Source organism: Parasteatoda tepidariorum, chromosome 3 (assembly GCF_982258835.1).
Source record: "Parasteatoda tepidariorum strain Cologne lab strain chromosome 3, Ptep-v5.0, whole genome shotgun sequence".
Lineage (NCBI taxonomy): Eukaryota > Metazoa > Arthropoda > Arachnida > Araneae > Theridiidae > Parasteatoda > Parasteatoda tepidariorum.
Window position 1 is genome coordinate 44,295,600 of NC_141757.1, and position 23,266 is coordinate 44,318,865.

The 23,266-nt window shown below is 31.0% G+C and overlaps 1 protein-coding gene across 1 annotated transcript; it reads right to left on the bottom strand.

Moving 5' to 3' along the window:
• Positions 1 to 10,332: 10,332 nt before the first annotated feature.
• LOC139426860 (putative RNA-directed DNA polymerase from transposon X-element) lies at positions 10,333 to 14,010 on the bottom strand. The gene has a single exon (XM_071186973.2). It carries the CDS (start codon positions 14,008 to 14,010, stop codon positions 10,333 to 10,335), a length of 3,678 nt encoding a protein of 1,225 aa, XP_071043074.2.
• Positions 14,011 to 23,266: the final 9,256 nt, after the last annotated feature.

The following is a 23,266-nucleotide window of genomic DNA, read 5'->3' on the forward strand; positions in this document are numbered from 1 at the left end:
AATCATGAAAATCGAATATTATCATATTCATTTAAATCAAATAGTTAACATTATCTGAAGTTAGAATTATATTAGTTAGAATTAATCGGAAAGTTAGAATTACATTAGTTAACACACTTTATTTATCGAATTTTGATCATTTCAACATAAAGTGAAACTTAAGCTAGTTTAAAAATGCTTTATCTATAAAAGCCTGTTAAGCATTAATATTTCATCAATTTGCCCTTCTATTATGTCCGGATTTCGTAACACAATTTTAATTGTGAAGAGAAATTATGTACATTTTAACGAAAAAAATTCAATAACGAAAATCAAATTTTAAAAATATAATATTAGTTTTATACTAAAGTATATAAATAAAAGATTAGTGAAACAAATATCTGAACATTTTAGAGCAATTAAAAGTTTAAACCTTTTGGAAAGTAAATTATACTCAACAGTAAAATCGTATCATCTCATGAATTGTTATTTTAGAGCAAAATCTTTCGATAACTAAATTCCAGAAGAAAATTTTAATTATTATGTGTAGGACATTTCTCGAAAACACGAAAAATGCAAAGCGAGAATAATATTGCTTATATTAACGTAATCAGCATTTGAATAAATTATGATGTGCAGCGCGAGTAATTAGATGTCACGACAAACGTAATACACAATTAATAATGTAATAGAATTTCTCCGCAGTTTTCTGGAGCGTCAATAGATATGAAATGATTATTTTCAGAAAATAAATGATAACGTGCTGATAATTGGTTTCATATAATTGAACGGATTTAGATTAATAATATTTTGATGAAGACTTTGTTTCACTTACGTCAAAAAGTAATTTATTCTACATCTATTTCATAATAAATTCTGTTGCAGCCCCTGATTTAATATGCAAAGCAGATTAAAATACCGAGATTTCAAATGTGTTATTCATTCTTTTTACAGTTATTTACTTTTTGTTTAAATATATTCGGATTAAATCTTATTAATATACATAAATTGGATGATGATGAATTTCAATGGTACAGACAAAACAATTTTTAAAAATAGAGTTTGTGAGATATCAAGTAAAATTGAATCATAATTTACATGATTAGAATGAATAAGTTCTGTTTTCACAAAGTTAGTTTTAAATAATGAAAGAAAATTTAACTCCATAATGTAAATAAAAAAAAGTAAGCTCGCTTTGTAAGGTTTTTATTAAGATACAGGGGGACATGGGAGTTTACACTAATGGATAAGTTTACTTATTTTATTGTAGTTTTTTGTTAGTCATTACATAGAAGCCTAATATTTGAACTTGTAAGGAAGACAAAAAAAATTAATTGTGCACGTAAAACAAAATTTTTCTTTGACAGAAAAGTGAATTGATATTTTTATTCGAATAAATTCTAAGAGTTTAAATCGATCTTATGAAATAAACATTATGCAAATATCAATAGCATTAACTGTTACGGAAAAAGGAAAAAAACTTAAATATTAATTTAAAATAGAAATTCACTATAAATGACTGGGAATTGACTGAATATTGACATGACTGGAAATTGACACAATAAATGGCTGATAATTGAAATTCACACTAAATTTTTTTGCGGATTTAGAAAAATAAATATGTTGAATTAATTTATTCAAAAAATTAAATGAATTCTATATTCGATAAATCTATAATTGATCAATCTATAATTTATATTTGATGTGCTATATTTGATATATCTATAATTCATATTTGATAAATCAATAATTGATATCTATATCTATAATTGATAAGCTCTTAATAATAAAACTATTTAAATTAGGAGTTACTATGAATTAGTGATTTTTGTAATGTATACTGGCATATGTTCTTTTTTCAATTTACGAAAAGAGGGAGAAAATGATTCTAAACAAATGATAGTTACTTTAATCAATAATACCTCTTACAGATTAAATCTAAAACAATGAAAGGTTTGGTTAAAAAAGATCGATTATTACGTGAAGAAAAAATACACTTTTTAGATCTTATAATGCATTATGAATTAGAATGTTCTTAAAAAATTCTATGTAAATCGAATTATTCATAGTCTTAAATTTTACTTTAAAATAATTAAAATATTAAGAGATAAAAAACCAAATTCTTCTCGAAACCACAGATTAATTAGCAGAATTAAACAAAGCAACAGAATGAAGAATTAAATTAATAACATTGAAATTATATTTGAAGAATGCCGTTTATTTTATATTTTTTATTTTTTTTTAATAAAGTAGCATAATTTGTTTTCAAACCAGTTTTTGTTTAACAATATAAATGCATAGGGACTAAATTGTTGATTCTTTTTCTATAATTGTTTTTAAATCTAAATTTTTTCCACAGTTTTAATACTTCTTTCACATTTTTAAATGCATGTGAAACGGCATTTTTATGCATGCATTAGAAAACTGTGGTTTTCAATACGTACATGTACAGTGCACCAAAACAAAGGACAACCCTAAGTAACTTTTCATCTAATGACCAGATTTTCACTTTCAATGACTCAACCACAATAATTTAAGGGGATGACCTCATGTATGTAACTAATTAGAACAGACGATATTTTTAGATACGAAATCAGGCACATAAATATACTTTCTCCGAATTAACATACCCTTTTTCAACGGATTCCAATTTCTGATCTCCGAAATATAGGGGATAAACACAATCTTCAGGTGGTCCGTTTTTGTTTCTTTTTTGGTGCATTGTGCAACTTCGTTGACAATACCGAGCAGTAAGATGTTTCTTCAACTGTAGTATTTATTTTTGTTAAATTTTCGATTTTCATTTTCTTAGTGATTTTTTTATTATTTTGCTCTGATATCATTTGACAGTACTATGCCTTTGATAGCACTATGTCTTTCAAAAAAGTCAGAAAATGAAGATGTCGCTGTTTTAGATTACGGAAAACAGCATTTGGAAAATTTTTTTCTCATAATGAAGTGCAACAAAATTATGCTCTAAATAGTTTGGATTCGGAAATTTAGTGCTTGCATGTATCCGTGTATTAGTATTTTTTTTTAAAGAAAAATACTTTTATTACTGCTCATAAACATAAAAATAAAAACTGATTAGATGATGCTGGATTTTTTTTTAAACTTAAATCATGCAAAAGCAAATATACTGATCGAGAATCTGAAAACAGTCAAATTTATAACAATAATTTAATTCTTAAAAAAATCCTGATTAGGGAATTATTCTTGAATAATATTTCCCCCGAAAATTGCAATCGATTTAAAAATGGTATTAAACATTTCTAACAAACCGAGTTACATACAGTGTGTATCTCAAATGATGATAATGATGATTGAAGACGTACATCTATAAGAGTTTTTTTTGAAAGAGGACCAATTTTTTTATGGGAGATAAACATTTGTTACAAACTCAACGGCTACTTCATTATGACTTCTTAACAGTTTTATGCAAATAACCTATTACGTCACAATGTTGCCATTAGAGATTTAGTGTCATATTCTTTTAAACTCTTAAGAAAGTCTTATGAACTTGCCCAAAATGATTACTAAAATATAGATGAATGAGGCCTGGAAAAGTTTTGGCTACTTTAAAAGATAAAAAAAGCAACCAAACATGATGGTCTTAAGTGTTCCCTTCGGTCAGAAAAATGAATTTTCTTCGTCCGTGTTAACCTTCAGATAATTATATGTCCGAATTTTTCTATATTCCCAGTAACTAATTAATATTTCTGACTAATGTTTGTTTCATGGTATTCATTAAAATTAGTTCTATTGAACTTAGTTTACTAAATTTAGTTCTTAAAATTTTCAACTATTTTTAAAAATTAAACTTTTAAAAAGTTTCACTTAAACTCATAAAGTTTTAAATTCGCTAATTAAATTCAATAGGGCACCTTATAATATATAATATGATAAAAAATATTCTCAAACATTAATTAGTTAATGTAGGAAAATTTCGAACAATTATACCTATATGTGCAGTCATATAATTCTATAGGTTGACGTGAACACAGTAAAATAATTTTTCTGGAAGAGGAGGACTCTTAAAGAAGTAGACACTCTGTGCATTATATACTGTTTATTTCAATATATATTGTTCGGAAAATATATTACTATTCTTCGTCCATTTATTTCCCATCGGCGGTTTAGATATTGGGTAAAAATAGGAGTATGTTTCACCCCAATACACTATTGTCCTATCTATTAACATAGAAAAACCAGTATTGCTTTTGCTATGCGGAGTAAAGTGCATGCTAAAATACGATGCTTACAAAAAATAAAGAGTTGAGGGTTTTTTAAGGTTGACAGTGGCAAAATAAATACACCTGAGGTAGAAAATGAGATTATATTTGGCCCCAAAATAACCTCATTAATGAACCTCAATTTCAACATCATTTATACCTCAAAAAATCAACCTCATATATTACTTAGAAATAATTTAGTTTAGATTGTGTGAAATATTTCACACCTCACATATCTGTATTTGCTTTAAGTGCAAAAGAAATAATCCGTACATCTCAAAAACAACCACCCTAAGCTGTGTTGCTCTAAATCAGATTTCCATCAGCTTAAATACAACCTAAAGTTTAAATGAAATGACGTTAAATACCTGGGGAGGTTGATATTTTAAGGTTGTTTTTGAAATCAGCTTCAAATAAACCTCAAATAAAAATTGACACCCTCAAAAACAATCTCAAACAAACCCTGCGAAAATTCATTAAATTTCTGTAAGGGGACTTTTTACGCAGAGAGCCACCAATGGATTAAAAAAAATCATGTTTGGTAATAATTCCCATTTTAATGATATATTACAGATTTTATTGTTTTCTTGCAGAGAAAAATCAAATAATACTGAAAACCGAATAAAATATTATGAATACCCTAGCTCAACATTATGCAAAAGATGTCGCGTTTTATTTTTGTTATCGCAAATTGTAACAAATGTATAATTTGCATAAAATCTTACCTTGCATAATAAAAAAAATTCCGTTCTCCCAGAAGTTGATTACTTCCAGTGACATGTAATCTTTTGCGTTTTACTTGACAATACTTTTTTCCCCAAACTACATACATTTTAAGCTTCAAAAGAAGCTATAGAAAAAGGAGTGGTTGTTTAATATTCATGGAAATTTTCAATACCTATAAAGTTTAAACTATAATAGGTATGCATGCAAATTCCCAAAGAAATTTCGTTCGCAAGGAATGATTCTTAAGATTTTTGTGTATCGGAAAAAACTACTTATAAATATTTAGTATCCTTTTTAAGAATATTTGCAGCGTGTTGCTGTTTTATTTTTATTCAGTGTGAACAGATTTTACACAAAATAGAAATTTAGTTCGACATTGTATACATAAACATAAGGTGTACTAGAATTAAATTTTACTATATATCATGTTTCGAGTAGATGGAGAACTAAAATAGTTTTCCTAACCTAAAAATATTTGTTTAATGAAGTGGAATAGACCCATTATTATTCAATTTATTGCAAATGTTCTATATAAAATATCTTCTCATTGTTTTGCGAAGTACTGGTAGTCCTGCAGTTGTTAGCCAATGAATTTGCAAACGTTAAGGCTCAACAATTTCGAGGCAAAAAACATGAGAGCGTCATTGTAGTCAGGAATGAGCACTGACCGACATTAAATACCAGATAAGTTGGTGTTCATGGATCTGGGAAGGTTTCAAACCACCACTGACATTAAAATTTTCGATGAATGCCAGCTTAATGAATTGAGCAATGAGCCACAGTAACGTAATATAAATCAATATATCAAGGAGATAAATAGAGCATTTACTTTTCAAAAATAAATATACGTACCCATTATAATATGTTAGAAATGTAATTTTTTTACCGGAATTTGAAATTTAAAATCAACGCCTTTTTCGAAGCTAAAGTGGTAGGTAGCAGAAGGTTATATCAATTTAGTTTAAACAATCAACTGATGAACAATGAGAATTAAACTAGTGACGATCTGTATGAAAACTTATCTAAATATTGCTCCACTTAGTAAAGAAATTAATTTAACTTCACACTTATATCCATAAAAAATATTCCTAGAGTATTTTAAGACTGTCACACTTTTGATTTATATCTGCAGTCAAATAAATATCATACTCTAGGCAGTTTAGGTAAACGGTATAAATTAAGCCTCTGGATTTCTATCTGTACCAGTCAGAACCACTTGTTTCGTAGACGCACTTTTTACAAAAACACCTTATTAGTGAACCATTGTGGCTCAGAGGATAGAGCATTCGTTTTCCAATGAGGTGAGCTCCTTCAAAACTCAGAAATGGCTGGTAAAGAAATGAATTTAACTTCACACTTATATCCAGAAAAATTATTCCTAGAGTATTTTAAGACTGTCACACTTTTGATTTATATCTGCAGTCAAATAAATATCATACTCTAGGCAGTTTAGGTAAACGGTATAAATTAAGCCTCTGGATTTCTATCTGTACCAGTCAGAACCACTTGTTTCGTAAACGCACTTTTTACAAACACACCATATTAGTGAGCCGTTGTGGCTCAGAGGAAAGAGTATTCGTCATGCAATGAGGTGAACTCCACCAAAACTCAGCAATGGCTGGTCGATACGAATTCCACACCCGGCTCACACTGACTACAGTGCTGACGTAAATCATGCTCAATGGTAGATCATAGGTTAGAGTCCCTTTACCGACGTGCTAACCACGGGCAATTTCCATGGTCTTTCTCTCCATGCAGCATAAATTCGGGTTAGTTCCATCCAAAAGTCCTCCACAAAGGCAAATTTCTCTTAATATTTGACTCAAAAATTTCCTTGTCTTGCAGATTGGGTTCAAAAGTACAAGGCTAAGGGGTTGAATATTATTTGTCGAAATCCAAAATTGGGTGGGCTGTTCAACGACGGTTATAATAAAAAAAAAACACCATACCAGCATTTACCATCCAGGGAGGTGACCCACGATCAATGGTTTGGGTTCAAAATTACAAGTCGGACAGTGATAGTCATAAACTAAAAATTGAGTCTGCTGCTAAACGCCGGTCTTAAAATAAAATAAACTAGACACTATATTAAAATTCAGACATATAGAATTCAGATTTCCCGTTTAGTAGTCGTAGAGGAATCAAGTGTATCTATGAATTTAATATTTAGAAATTTGCTTCAGACAGATAGCTTAACAAGATAAATTAGTTTTGAACAAATAAAATGAACAACAGTTTAGATAATCTTCAATTACCTGACTGTCCTTAAACTGGGCATTTTGCTGCTCAATTCGTATTTGATGTTGAACCTCTTTTATGATAATAATTCATCTTTTGTAAATGTTCGCAAATCAAAGGTTTCTCATAAAATTGATTGTTTTAAATGTACCTTATAATTGGACATTTTAATTAAAAAAACAGTTGTATTTTAAATTTGTTCACTTACTGTAATTAAGGTGAAATTCATTTGCATTTTATTTAGCAAGTCTGGTTTCATGTCATTTCACAACTGACTTACTTCAGTCTCGTCCGCCCTCTACACTTTGTAGATCAAGAAACAAAATGTGTTTTTCCACGTCTCTAACTCTGTTTATTATTCTGCTCCAGTGTTATTTACTTCTAAAAAATTCTCTCCAGAGAAAATAGGGAGAGGTAGAAAATATTTTTACATAACGTATCTTGGATGATTTATTTGTTTACGCTATTTCAGTCATATCTATTCTCGAAGTGTAAGTAATTTTACGTATACTAAAAGAAAAAAAGTATTAACATAAAACATTTCTATCTTGCTAAACTCCTATTTTATCATTTTTTCACGCTTTTTTGCAGCGTCTTTTTATTTTAGATCTTAAAAGAAATCGCATTTTCATTTTTTGCAAGAAGTGCTATATGAAAAATGCCTACACTGAAGAAATTCTGGGTGCATCATCTGTAAAATTAATTTTACCGTAGAAAATTATACCGTACTTTTTAAGGTAATATTTTATTAAGTTGGTTTACAGCAATATTTATAATAATCACGGTAATTATAATTGTAAAAATTACGGTATATTGGATAATTTGTTCCATGACAAAATTCGGTGGCTGGGTGGCGCAGTTGGTTTGTCGTCGGCCTTCTGAGCCCAAGTCTGCGGGTTCGATCCTCGGCCCAGACACCGGATTTTCGATTTTCGGAACGCAGAAAATCCTCAGCTGCCATGTCGTATGATTATTCGGCAAGTAAAAGATCCCTGGAGTGCCTTATTGGCTCTTGACATATCCGGCAAAATTAAATTCCTAGTGCACTTCAGCATCCAAATAGTGTCTCGGTGCTGCCATCTAGTGTGGCAGAAACTAGACGTCCAAATTAACATGGCCAACGGTATCTCACCCATTGTGGTGGTCCTGAAAGAGTGGATACCACTTCTGGAGAACGCACTAGGTCTGCTCATCGGGAAGACTGATTGTGCAGCTCATTGGAAATGAAATAAAAAAAAGTCCCGGTGAAAATGATTTTACGGTAAATTGCAACACCACCCTGAGGGCCAGTAAGTTTCAGTGTAGTTTGATCGTGAAATTTTTACATTTTTCGTTATTTCCCGTTTTATAATGGATCTGAATTGTGATATACTTGATGTTACTTTTTGCGATAAACAACCATGTAGAACGTGACTCCGTGACGTCACAGCAACTCATTTTCCGAAGTTTCTTTTTAGCATCTCATGAACCATGACTGCAGATATTTAATTGATGTTGCAAATTATAAGAGTAACTCAGATAAATGCTAATTTAATTTTTTCAAAAAATTCAATTTTATGGTAAACTATTAGAATATAATTTTAAGAGTAGTATTTATTTAATTGCAGTGATTCAGTGATCTTATGGTAAACACAACTTTAAAAATTAAGGTATATCCGATTCCTTGTTCCGTAAAATTTGACAGTAAAAATGGACTTTACAGCAAAAAGTACTGGCCTTTTGGGTGCATCATCCGTAAAATCCCTTTTATCATAAAATTTATTTTTATCGTAAAATTTATACCTTAATTTTAAAATTTTTTTAAGTAACAAAAAGTCAGATTTTGCAGCTCTATCATGGTTAAAAAAATAACATCTGTATATCTTGTTTTTTTTATCTCTTGCTCTTACTTCTTTGAGAACTCTTGCTGAACTGTAAATCTCTCATTTAAATTTACGTTTTACGATATACTTATTTTTCTGCTAAGTGAAACTAAATTATTAAAACTTATTTCTTTACATAAACTTATTTCTTTACATTTTCTTTACTTTACTTTACATTTACCAGCTAGAAGCTATATTAAAACGCAGGGAAAAGAGATGATTTAAATGAAACTTATTCATTTTACTGCCATTTCCTGTTTTCCATTTTCAGGCATTGTTCTTTAAAAAAACATTCAACTATTCATTGTTTACCAAGCATCGAAATTGCACACGCTTGCTTACATTTGTTCAAAAGTGGCAAACTTATGACTGTATAAATGGAATTTATTCAAACACTTTACTTATGTAACTAGGTAAATCTGCTATTGTTGAAAATTTAGTATTTAAACGTAAAAATTAAAATGGAAGATGTAGTTTATAAAGTGAACTTTTGAACGCTTGTGATGTTTGAAATAATTGGATATAATGTTTTTCTTACTTAAGAAGTTATTTTTGAGTGGTTATGGTTAAGTTTTATTGCTATGCAAATATTCTTATGTTTGATTCCCATCTTCCTAACAAAATTACAGAAGCAGTACGAACATATTAATTTAATTCATTTGGTATAAATCACCGTCATTTGGGACCAAAATGCGTAATGCAAGCTCATTTCTGGTGTACTGAAATAAATTAGGAATCTACTTATGTTGACAGAATCATTGTCTGGATTAAACGTGGGTGGTACTTGTTTACTGTGAATTTTATTGTTTCTACATTGTTTCGTATTTAGAGCTTTATTTTATTTTTTTATTATTTATTTATTTTGCAAGTTAAGTTTGCTTGCATACTTCCCCTTAAGAAAACTCAAATTAGTTAACTAACATTTTAAATTATTTAACTAATTTCAGTTATCTTTCGATTAACATTAATCTTTACACATGCGGCATCAAATCTCAGACTACTAAAATAATATATTTCCAATTCCTTTTGATTTATTATATTTTCATCATACCAACTACTTATTTATGTTGGACATCATTCAACCAAATATACATTAATTGGAAAAACAATGCAAATAAGAAATGCGAATGCTGGTGTGATACAAAGGAAGATAATTAAGCAAGTGTCAGTGCTTTCATTCCATTTTGTAAAATGGCTTCTAATGGTTGGTTGGTTGGTTAGTTAAAGTTTAATGGCACAAGAGCCAGAAGTGGCTATACTGCGCCAGTCACTAGGTAAAAGAATAGCACTTTTTCTTATATTAGTGAATACAGTCCTATTGTTTTGATGAACTTGATTAAATTGTGATGTATAGGGTCACTAAGTAGGGATGAAAGATTGGGATAAAATCTGCCGAAAAGTTTCTTCCTCAAATATTTGAATCGTTTGCAGTTAGTTAATATGTGTTTAATTGAAACGTCAACTTGACATAGAGTACAGCTGGGTGCAGGTTCGGCTACCAGTAAATGCATATGCGTAAAACGAGTATGCCCGATACGTAGTCTGTTTATTAAAGTCTGGGTTTTGCGATCAACAGTTAATGTCTTACAATTATCAAGATTAGGATAAATTTCATGTAATTTATTATTATTTTGTCTATTCCAATGATTTTTCCAGGCTTGATGAACTGAAGATTTACAAATGTGTTTGAGGTCCAAACATGTCAAGAGATTACTGCTTAAGTTTTGAGTAGTTTTAGCTATGATATCAGCACGGTCATTTCCAAGAATGCCGACGTGTGAGGGTATCCAACAAAAATATATGTTGAACCCTCGGACTTGCAATTGCATAAAGTGGTTTTGTATTTTTTGAATTATGGGGTTTTTTCCAATGTAAGGAACACTAGATATAAAGCTACGAGAGTCAGTATAAATTATCCATTTATTTTTAGTTTGGTCTGAAATAAAATTAAGCGCTAGCAAAATAGCATAACATTCAGCAGTGAAAATTGAAGTTTCGTGAAGAAATTTTTCAGACATATTAAAACTTTCGTAAGCAACACCGCAACCAACATGGTTATCATGCTTCGATCCATCTGTGTAAATAGGCGTAAAATCCATATATTGATGACGATGTTCGTAAAATCTTTGGGTAAAAACTGTTGGGTTTGTCTCGGATTTTTTCAAATTATTAAAAACGTTTAAAACACAAGCTGTAAAGTCAACCCATGGTGGGATAGCGTCTGTGTAAGTAAAAACCTCAAAATTTAAAATGTTAAGTTCACATAAAATGTTGGTGATTCTTATTCCAAATGAAGGAATGTAAGACGGGCGTGAAGAGAAGTGAGTAACAAGTTGTGGATGGCAAACACAAGAGTAAAGTGGATGAAGAGGATTCGCTTTTATTTTAAAATAATAGTCCAGAGATAACTTATATCGACGAAAATGCAGAGAAGGTTCAGAACATAACACATACAGACTCTCAACTGGTGAAGTCCTGAATGCACCTGATGAAATTCTTAGTCCTTGATGATGGATGGTATCCAGATATTTTAATACAGATTGGCGGGCTGATGAGTATACAGAAATACCATAGTCAAGTTTGGAACGGATAACGGAGCGGTATATTTTAAGCATTGCGTCCATGTCAGCCCCCCATGAGCAGTTTGTGAGGACCTTAAGAATGTTAAGTGATTGAGAACATTTTCTTTTAATATAAAATATGTGTGGTTTGAATGTAAGCTTTTCATCGAAAATCATGCCTAGATACTTGGTTTCAGCTAGAACAGGAATCACGTTATTATTAAGAGTTATCTCAGGATGAAGATGCATACCACGTTTACGACAGAAATGAACACAATGAGTTTTATGTGGAGAAAATGTAAAACCGTTTTCATTTGCCCATTTTAAAATTTTATTTACAGCTATTTGTAGTTGTCGTTCAATGAGAGACATATTGACAGATCGGCATGAAATTCTAAAATCGTCTACAAACAGTTCGCCATAGACAGTCGGGGGAAGTTGATTTAAAATTTCGTTAATTTTCAAAATGAAAAGTGTCACACTTAAAACACTTCCCTGAGGAACACCCTGCTCCTGGGGAAAAACATCTGATAAAGTTGAATTAAGTTTAACTCTAAATATCCTATTTGATAAAAAGTTTTTGATAAAATAAAATAAGTTACCACCTATGTCACAATTGATTAAATCACGCAAGATTCCATATCTCCATGTCCTGTCATATGCTTTCTCCATGTCAAAAAATATTGAAACAAAATGTTGATTTTTAAGAAAGCTGTGACGGATATCGGTTTCAAGTTTTAGTAAATTGTCAGAGGTGCTGCGGCCTCTACGAAAACCACTTTGATACGGAGAAAATTTATTTCGCGATTCAAGTAAAAATATTAAACGTTTGTTCACCATCTTTTCAAAAAGTTTACAAAAACAGCTAGTTAAGGCTATTGGTCTATAGCTTGTTGTTTCTTCGAGATTCTTGCCAGGTTTTAAAATGGGGATAACATATGCTGTTGACCAGTTCTGTGGAAAAATTCTCTCTGTCCAGATACGATTATATAATTGAAGTAGAAGCACTAAAGCTCTATCGGGCAGGTTTTGTAGCATTGAATAATGGATTTCATCTGGTCCAGGTGCTGAAGGACGGGTGTTTTTTAAAACATATTGGAGTTCATTTATTGTAAATGGCCGGTTATAGTTACAATCTGTGTCGTCTTTTGGCGTCAATTTAATTCTTTCCATATTTCTCTTAAACGTGGCGAAAGGTTCTTTATAATTTGAAGCGCTTGAGATTTCAGAGAAAGCAGCAGCCAGAGCATTTGCAATATCAGGGATATGAGAGATATGTGTATTATTAACTTTGAGAATAGGTATGATGTGTTCACAATATTTACCGGATATAGTTTTAATTTTTTTCCAGATTTCAATTGATGGTGTATTACAGTTTATTGAGGAGACATAATTTTTCCACGAGGCTCTTTGAGCATTTCTTCGAACTCTTCGGGCTATAGACCGAGCTTTTTTAAATGCAATTAGATTGTCTGTGGTTGGGTGTCTACGAAAGATCTGCCATTGTTTTTTTTGTTCTTTCTGTGCTTGATAACAGTTTTGATTCCACCAAGGTTTAGGATGTTTTGGGAGCTTAGCTGATGTCATCTTTGTGCAGTGTTTCGCTGCTTCAAGTATATTCGATGTGACATGTTCTACCGCGTCATTTATATTAGTTTGATTTATCAAATTTTCAGTTATTGTTACAATGAATTTAAATTTGTTCCAGTTCATAGTGCTCATTTTAAGCCGTGGCATGCGGGAACTTTGAAAGTTACTGCTGCCTGTATAAGTTAGTATTAAAGGGAAGTGATCACTATTAAAAAGGTTATCATGAGCCAAAAATGACCAATATGGATATTGAGATGAGCTGCAAATTGCTAAATCTATGGCATGATATGATTGTGAAGGGGCGTGAAAATAGGTATTCTCACCAGAATTGAGAAGACTGAGTAAATGATTGTTGATAAGTTTTTCAATTAAGATTCCTCTACTATTTGTGTCCGAACTACCCCAGATGGGATTATGACCATTAAAATCTCCTATTATAATGAAAGGTTGTGGGAGTTGTGCAATAAGTTCATCAAGATCTGCTTCAGATACATCATCTCGAGGTGGGAGATAGATGCAACATACTGTCAATAAATATTGAATACTAAGGCGGACAGCAACTGCCTGCAAAGGGGTATTTAGTGAAACCATACTAGAGGGATACATACAGGAAGTCATGATCATGACTCCACCTGAAGCTTTACTATTGCCTATATTATCCTTCCTGATGACGTTATATCCGTGTAATTTAGTTCGATGAATAGGTTTTAGTGATGTTTCCTGTAAGCAAATGCAACACGGAGAGAACTTATTTATTATATCTATAACGTCAGGTTTATTAGTGTTGTAACTCCTACAATTCCAAGATATTATTTTAGCCATTTATTGCTTCCGATTTTTAGATTTAGTATTTTTTGGACAGAGATTGGGTGGTGTTTCCAACCCTTTATCTGTTTGCATTTGTGTATCTGAAATTTCATCTGCAGTGTTTTCGTCTGTGCTCATTGCATCTGATTGTAAGTATTCCTGTTCTTTGTCTTTTGATTGTTTTGGCCTATTCTTATGAAATTTATTTTGTCTGCTCTTTGGTATATATTTGTGTTTAGTCACTAGTGGAGATTGGGTAAGTTTTTGCTGTAACGCAGTTACCAATTGTGGAGTCAGTTTCAGATATTTTTGTTTTTCTGTAGAGGTTTGTGAAGGGGTTGTACGAGAGATAACAGATTTTCCAGAGTTCTGTGATTTTAATGATGATTGAGAATGCTCTTTATTAGTTGAGCTTGCTGTTGGTTTAGGCAATAGTACTTTGAAATTTGTATTATTTGGTTCGGTATCAGCTGCGTCATACTGAATACCTATGGATATCTTCGGTTTACTATTGGATAATGCTGCAGAATATGAAATATTAGGTCTTGGTTGTGAACTTAAGAACTTAGCTTTAGCTTCAGTGTATGTCAGATTTTGATTAACTTTGATGTTGATGATTTGTTTTTCCGTTTTCCATTTTTGACAGAGTCGGGAGTTGGCGGAGTGAGGTTCTGAACAGTTGGTACATTTTTCAGGCCGGGTGCAAGTTTGAAATGTATGTCCAAATTCACTGCAGCGAGAACAGGTTTCTTTACCTCTGCAGTGATTAGTCGAATGGCCAAACTTCTGACACTTAAAACATCGAAGAGGGTTAGGAACATATGGTCGTACTTTGCAATTAATATAGCCTACTTTAATGTCAGTTGGTAGAGTGGCGGAATTGAAAGTTAATATTAAATGTTGAGTAGTAATTATATCTTTGCCTCTCTTAATGGTTATATGGCGTGCATCAACAACTGATTGATCAGAAAGACCTTCAATAATCTCGCTGATTGGGAGATATTGTAATGATTGAACTGTAATGACACCTTTTGATATGTTGAGGGTATTATGAGGAGTAACAGTTATAGATATATTATCTATTTTACGTGATTGTAGAAGTGACATGGTTTGCTTATTAGAATTGGTTTCAACTAGTAAATCACCTGACGGCAATTGACGAACATTTTTAGGGTTTCCGATTTGGGATTCTAAGAATTTTTGAATAATGAATGGTGAAACAGTACTAAGTTTTTTGTCTTTAGAATTAAGAACTAGAAATCTGGATTTTGCTGGGTCGTAGTTGGGACATTTGGATAGATCAAATTTAGATGTATTTGCGATACTGTGTGCAGAATCTTTGGGTAACTCCATAGCTCATAAAAACGTTCATCTGGGCACTCCCATGCCCACCATCGAGCCCAACAAGGGGAAAAGAAGCACCGGCTCTGAAAAGCTCAGCCTCGGTGTTCTGTTCAGGGTAGCTCCAGGTATAGCACTACAACAGGGGAGCGTGGATCCGCCAAAACTATCACAGTTCAAGGGCACTCTCCTGATGCAGCACGTAGTCCCTAGCAGGGTGCTACGCATGCCCTACCAGCCGATTGAAAGGGAGGGGGACCTAACCTCCTTCCACTCGTCTACAGTGAAGCAGGGGCCAAAGAGTACGCAGTCGACTAACTCCGAGATGAAAATGCCCCCTTGGGCGCCACACTCGTATGAGAGAGCAGACAGGTAGCTCCAGGCTCCCCCTTTCCACCTTACGAGACGCAGCACACGGCAAACGTGCTGGTCAGCAAAAGCTAACGTTGTTAGTCTGTTTACTTTAGGGGAAAATTGGTTACTTAAAATAAATAGGTGAAACATCATAAATCAGGAATATCGACAAAAACAGTAAAAAACATACAGAAATCTGAAGATCTATAGTCTGTAAATAATATACAGTGTTTTTGAATGGAATGAAATAAAATTCGTTCACTAGGTCAATATAATATTTGATGAAAAGTCGGAAACTCAAAACAGGACCGTCGCAAGAGAGAAATGGAAAAATGCTCAGGTCCAGCTCGGGGCCCCGGGTGCGCCGCGCCCGTCACACAAGAGTGTGCCCCTGGGGGGGGGCTTCTAATGTAAAGACTGATTGCTATAAGACTTCTTGTTGGTATTATGGAGATTAGGAGTTACACTTGTTCATCGGTTTTTGGAAACAATAAAAATATTCAAAAAAACTATTAGATTTACTCAACAAGAACACGCCAATTGAATAGATCCCTCTTCTTGACTAATAAACAATAATTCTCTCGTTCTTCTCCTAATAATTCATTTTTCTTGACTAGTAAAATATAATTCTATTACATGTGTCCACTAGAAAACAGAGCTAATTTCAAAACAATCGAGGTTACTCTGTCTGATCCCCAAATCCGGTCTTACTCCACTTTTATCTATATTTGTACTGTAAGAATCATTATTTAAAAGGCATTAATAAAACATTTTAAATGCAGAGAAAACCTTGCGATAACAAGTATCATCAACATGATAGTAATTTTTATGGGTGACCAATTTAACTTTATAGCTTGCTTAGTATTTAGGGCTGTATTTTATGACCTTTTTTTGTTTATATGTTTTATTAAAAGAAGATCCATGTAGTAAAATTACAATGAAACATTTCTTTATTATTATTCTTTATATAATTAGTCTTTATATTGTATTAGTTTATTATTAAGTTTAATATATAGATATTATATATTAAGCATTTGCTATTTCAAATTTATTTTGAAGTATTTGAGTTCAATAATTTTAGAATGCACCGCCTAAATTCTAATTGTATTATTTCTTTTATTCGTGAACTGGCGATCAAATATCTGAAATATGGACAAAATTGTATTAATGTATTCATCTTACTTTGATAAAATATATCTGACATTTTAAATTTATTTTTGAAACCATTTTTCATTGCTTTTTAGAAATCCACGCTTTAAATTTTTTTGTTTTGATATTACATTTTACTATAAGAAATAAAACTGCTAGCGGCTAATAATTCAAATAATCGAATTCATATATCACTTCATATTATCATATAACATCTCCTTATTTATTGATATATTTAATATATATTTGATTTAAATATAATTAAAATTCAAAATTTATTTAAATTGCTACCAATTTTGTTTTAGCAGAACCTACTTAAAATAAAGTTGTTGTTTTTTTTAAAAAAAAGAGCCATTTTTTTAATAAATTACACAATAAGAAACAAAATTGCAATCTTCGGCAAATAACTCACAAAATCATAAAATATTATGAAATATATACTTCCTTTCGTAGGATATTGAATATTTCAAAATATTCTTTGATCAATGCAAAATATTAAGATCAAAGGAAAGTTATTTATTCTCTGTCAAATACTGCCTTCATTAAGCGTAGCTTCAAAGGACAAATATTTCAAACTCTGGAAAACAGATTTATTTTAACATGCTAAAGAATCGCATAAGTCTGAAATAAGCCCATGTTGGAAATTGATTCAATACTGCTGACATGGTTTTACATGTTATTTATGCGTAAAAATAATACGAAAATATTTCTTGAAGTTAGCTAAAGTCAAATAAAAATTACAAATCAAAGTGAATTTTCACAAACTAAATAAGGAATGAAATTTGATGCATGCAAACCAAAATATCATGAAAGAAATGTTATTTTTTTTCTTGTGAAAAATAATATAAATTAACTATCGTATATTATAAAATTACGTAACTTTCTATGCAGTTTTGATCTAAAAATCTGTTCTTATATTCAGCAGCCAAAATTTTGTAAAACTCTGTTATGAACATAAGATAAATGGCCAAAAATTAGCTAACTCTCTGGAAATCATGAAATAAGCTTCAAGCTAGCAGAGACACAGTAATTGTTTTTGAAGAAATACTTCTTATAACATGGACTATTATACTAAGGTTACCATTTACTTAACCCGACATGTTTATGTTAACAGTCAGAATAACCAGATGTGGACTCATAACGAGTCTATTTCTCACGATGGCAACAACATTGTTTGTCAGGCTGGAGAAGTATACAGGCCATCTATGGCCAAGAATTCGACTTCTGCCACACCATTCATTCAACCGCAAACCCGTTTAAAGGTCGGGTCACATTCACACGCACAAAGGAGAAAGGACATAGAACACACAGAGAGAAAGAAACATCCATGCCTTACCCGGGATTCGAATCCAAAACCTTTCTGATGCAAGGACAGTTCCCTGCCCCCTACACAGAACAGTCGGCACAGCCAATATTAGGAATACTCATATACCCTAGTATCAGGGATAAAGAGAATAGAAGGGCTAGTTCACTCCGCTCTTAGAACTGAAGCTACGATTTCCCTCCTCATGACGTCACTGTGTCCACGGATCTCGGAAGATTGCACGCAAAGATATTATAACTTTGCATCTTTCTCTTTGTAAAAATAAGTTAGACATTTTCTGGTTATTAGTTTTCAAACTTTAGGTAATTAACACATTATTTCCATTCATAAACATAGTTTAAAAAAACTTTCTTGGCCAGTAAATTTAAAAAAATACCATTTCAAACTTATAAAAATATTTTACTAGTTGGCGGAAATGACACTATAAATACTTTATTTTAAAAAGTTCAGTTTTAACTTTAATTATTAAGAAAAATGAAAGTATATATCGACACTTTTTTATCTACATATTCTTTTATAACAATAAGTTGAGTTAAATTTAGAATAACAATAAGTTGAGTTAAATTTAGAATCCCCGATTTTAAAATATGCCGTTAATAGCCATTTGTTCATACTTTATCATTAGGAAACATCAAACTTAAACGATAATTACTGAAACAAAATAATAATTTAGATTCATAATGACATTAGAAATTTTACAATTAGATATTTAAATTTACGATGATATAATTTATAGATATTTAAATTTACGATGGTATAATTTATAGATATTTAAATTTAAGAGAGTATAGTTTTTAAAAAAAAATCATAAATATTAAGACTAACTACATTAAAAAATATGATATGAAATTAGGAGAATTCCAACTATATATTTTATTTATACTTTTTATTTACATTTTAATTTTCTTTGACTTTATCCATTTTTTTCACCTGCCTTTCTTTTTGAAGTAACGAGGCGGTTTCTATTTAGATAATGAATTTTTATAAAAGTTCTTAACGACAGAATAAACGTATTGCTGTTTTATATTAACTGTGTCATTTCGGAATCCATTCTTTACATAGTTGTTCATTTACTTTAGGGAACACGCGGAAAATTATATTTTTTCCTTTTGTTTTTCTATCAAAATTTTTTCAAGTTGCAATCGCGCAAACTGGCATTTCTATAATAGTTTTAAATTTGTGTAAATTTGCTGCAAAAACTGAGGAAAGTCATTATAGAAAATAACAAATGTCTTAGAATATGTCGCAAAAAGAAATGCTCCAATATTAGTTAGAGCTAGTAAGGCCGAAAGCTCCCGTTCTTGAAGTAAAAGTGCGAGCTTTGCGCCAAAGTGACGTCACTAGAGAAAATGGGAGGATTGGCGCGGTGAGAGCTACTTCAAAGGAGTGAACCAGCCCTTCTATTCTCTATAGCCCTGCCCTAGTGTAGTATTATTGCCTAAAAAACGTTTAGCTTAACTTTCCTGTCAAAACACGTTTTTAAATATCTTATCATATCTTATCACCGTCTTTAAGCAACAGACTCAATTTTGAGTTTACGACTGCCATTGTTCAACTCCGCAGTCTTGTAATTTTGAGCTCGATCCAAAAGAAAAGGGAACTATTTGATAAAGTATTGGGGAAAATTTGCCTTTATGGAGAAATTTTTTGATGAAACTAATCCACATTTGCGTAACATGAAGGGGAATACCACGAAAACCTCACATGTTTAACCATTCGGAAAAGTGATTATAACCCATGATCCGTGATTTTGCATCAGCATTGTGGTCGGTGCGAGCAGTGTCTGGAATTCCTATCGACCAACCATAGCTGGGACTCGAACCCTGATCACCTTATTGGGCAGGGCAGCGAGTGCTCTCTCCCCTGATCTGTGTTTCTAAATATCTTCGATTTCAAATATCTTTGAAAAAGATTAAGCTTGCATCACTCTTATAAGCTTACATTAGATGACAAAAAGCGATGGTACGCTTTAAATACATTTGATCTATTTGAAATCTGTCTTTGAAATGTTCAACCTTGATTACACTATATGAACATGCCATGTTTTATTATTTTTCGTAAAGTTTAAGTTTCCTTTAGAGATTTACTTTAATAATTGTTTTTTTTTAAACGTGATTATGAAGAAGGAAGATTCCGGGTGCCAATTTATGTTGAGATGATGGATATATCAGGTGAGGTTGGAGTTTGTATTGGTATAGTGGGCCAAGTTAAAGAATACTGACAAATTGAAGATTGCGATGAAAACAGAAGGGTGATGAAAATTAACAGTTGAACCGGATCATATTTAATAAAAAAGCTTTTATTTAGTATTCTTGCAGAGCTCGAGGCACCAAAATATAAATATAATCCATAAGAATTTCAGTTGAATCAACTTTGCATAATAATATTAATAAGGACAGGCCATGGGAGATAAATCCCCCACAACCTGCCTAATCAAAAGCCAAATTAAAAAGTCCATGTAATTTTGTTCCCAATGAACACACAAGCATGGGTAGGAGATCCAAAATTGGCGAATTATCATAATATAGCATAGCCGAAACAAAGCCAACCAGCATATCAATATTGGGTTTAAAAAATACCTTGGCGATCACGTGTCGCCAATAAATTTATGAGAATTATTACAACCATGCAACTGAAACATTTTTGCGGTTAGAAATTAGAATTAAAAGTTATAAATAGATTTTTGTTTTCGTTTAGAGGCGACAGTGAATTAATAAGTCTGCATTAGTAATGAAATAAGAAGTATCCGTTACATTGATCTATAAGCAAAGAATAAATATTTTGTGTTCATTTTAAAAGATTAAGTCTTTGATTTATTTTAAATGTAATTCTATTAATAAAAATCAGCTTAAGTGCTGAAAGATATTTTAAAAGATAGAAACTAAATATGTATGCCAATTGTGGCATCACAGTGATTCGATTAAATTGTACTCCTGTAGTTAAACATGTCTGGATCCTTTTTTATCTCCATTTGTACAAATAATTTTTTTTTTAAATATTAAGAGCAGTTTAAATTTATTTTGCACACACGAATCAGTTATTACTACAAAATAATATTAAAATGTGATACAGGCAAACAACTGCTCATAAATGACTCAAATGTGTGAAATATATAAAATCTTTATACTTAGAACCTGGAATAGGCATTAAAAATTGAAATGACAAAACTCTGACTTACAACAGATTAAAAATTTGAACAAAAAAGATGACTATGGTATACCCTTTTAAATTTATGTAATATTAAATTCTATTTCTAATTAAGCGACATTTCTTACATTTAAATTCTTTGAATTCTTAGAAAGAAATATTAATTTCAAATTGTCAAAAAAAATTCAAAAACATAGTGTTTGCTTTTGTGGCTCAAATCTCTGAAGTAGAATTTGAATTTATCCATGTAATTAGTAAAAAAAAGGAAATTCATTGTATCAATGGAAATACTAGTATAACGAAAAAGCTTAGTCTTATTAGTTTCTTCCGTCTTCATTCATTTTCCAATCATTGTTATGGGAAAATGCAATCCACCAATGCTCATTAAGAACGGAAAAAAGAAGATGAAGAGCAATTGGAAAAGAATCAAAGATAAATAAAAGTGTTTCGATCTAACGTTTGTTGAAAAACTTTCTAATTCTAATGAATTTCATTAAGAAGTGTTAGGGTTTTCAAAAAGCACTATAAAGGGAAAATAGAAAACTAAAATTGACGGATGTTTTAACAGTAATAATAAAATAAATATGTATTATGAATAGACCATTTACATCCTTGTTTAATCATTTATTTGCTGTACCGAAACAATTATTTGTGCAATATATTTAGAAACTTTTTTTTAAAATTTAATATTAAATAAAAATAAAAGCTTCAGATTCAATATAAAGTTATTAAGTTCCATTTCATGTGTATGCCGAAAAATCGTCACAATTACTTGAACTCATTGAATATTGAAATTAAACTTATGTTAGATTTTGAATCCACAGTAAAATTTGAAATTAAATAGTTTAATTTATGAAAACAATTACATATTTCTGAATGTTGCGAACGATTGTGCTCTTTATATATATCACTATGGAGAAAAAGACATTCATCCAAATATTTAAATACCTACTTTTCAATGTATATTTTTTAAACGAGATTTATTAACAAATTTTATTCGAATTTATGTAGGATGCATGATTTAATTGTTTGAAATGTATTTTTTGTTTCGTTTTAGGACAGCCTTATAGCGTTTCATTTCTTTTGTCAATAGTAACTGAAATACGTAAAATTCAAATTAATATTTTTTTTCCCTCATAAATTTGGCAAAAACATTTCCTTGGGGGTTTGGATCAGTAGAACTTCCTTTTAATGTGTTCCCCTTTAGGTAAACATAAACTAGAATAATTAAGCACGAAATTTCTATCATAGCTCACTCAAAAAGTAAGTTCCCGTGTATTTTAAAATACTATGCTGAGTGTTTGTAAAAGGAAAACGGGTAAAAAATTTATTATTTTTTGTTTTATTAATACTATAATTAATTCTGAAACACATGAGATTACAGGGCTTGAGAAGAAAATTGAGAAAACAATAAAACAATTTTTTTGTTGTTTGGAACAGTAAAACTTTTCATTTACTGTCGTTAAATAAGCAAACATAAACTATAATATTTACACAAGAAATTTCTATCATGGGTCACTCAAAAAGTAAGTTCTCATGTATCTTAGAATATCTTGCTGAGTGTTCGTAAAAAAAAATGACGGCTGAAAAAATTATTTATTTTTGTATTAATTATACTATAATTAATACTGAAACACTTGAGATTACAGGGCTGGAAAAGAAAAATGAAAGAACAGATTTTTTCTCTAATAAAATAATAATGCTTGAAGATATGCTATTTGCATGTTTACAGAATTTACATCTGGAAACAACTCTAAACAAAGATTATACATGTATGGGAATCATGGTATTATATCAAAACAATATCTTCCTGAAAATTTGAAAAGAGGAACTAATTATTATGATACCCCTGGGGCATTAGCATATAGCCTTAGTTACAATCTACATTTTTATTGTTCTACATTATTCTACATTATATTTATTCTACATTTTTACACGTTTTTATTCTACATTATA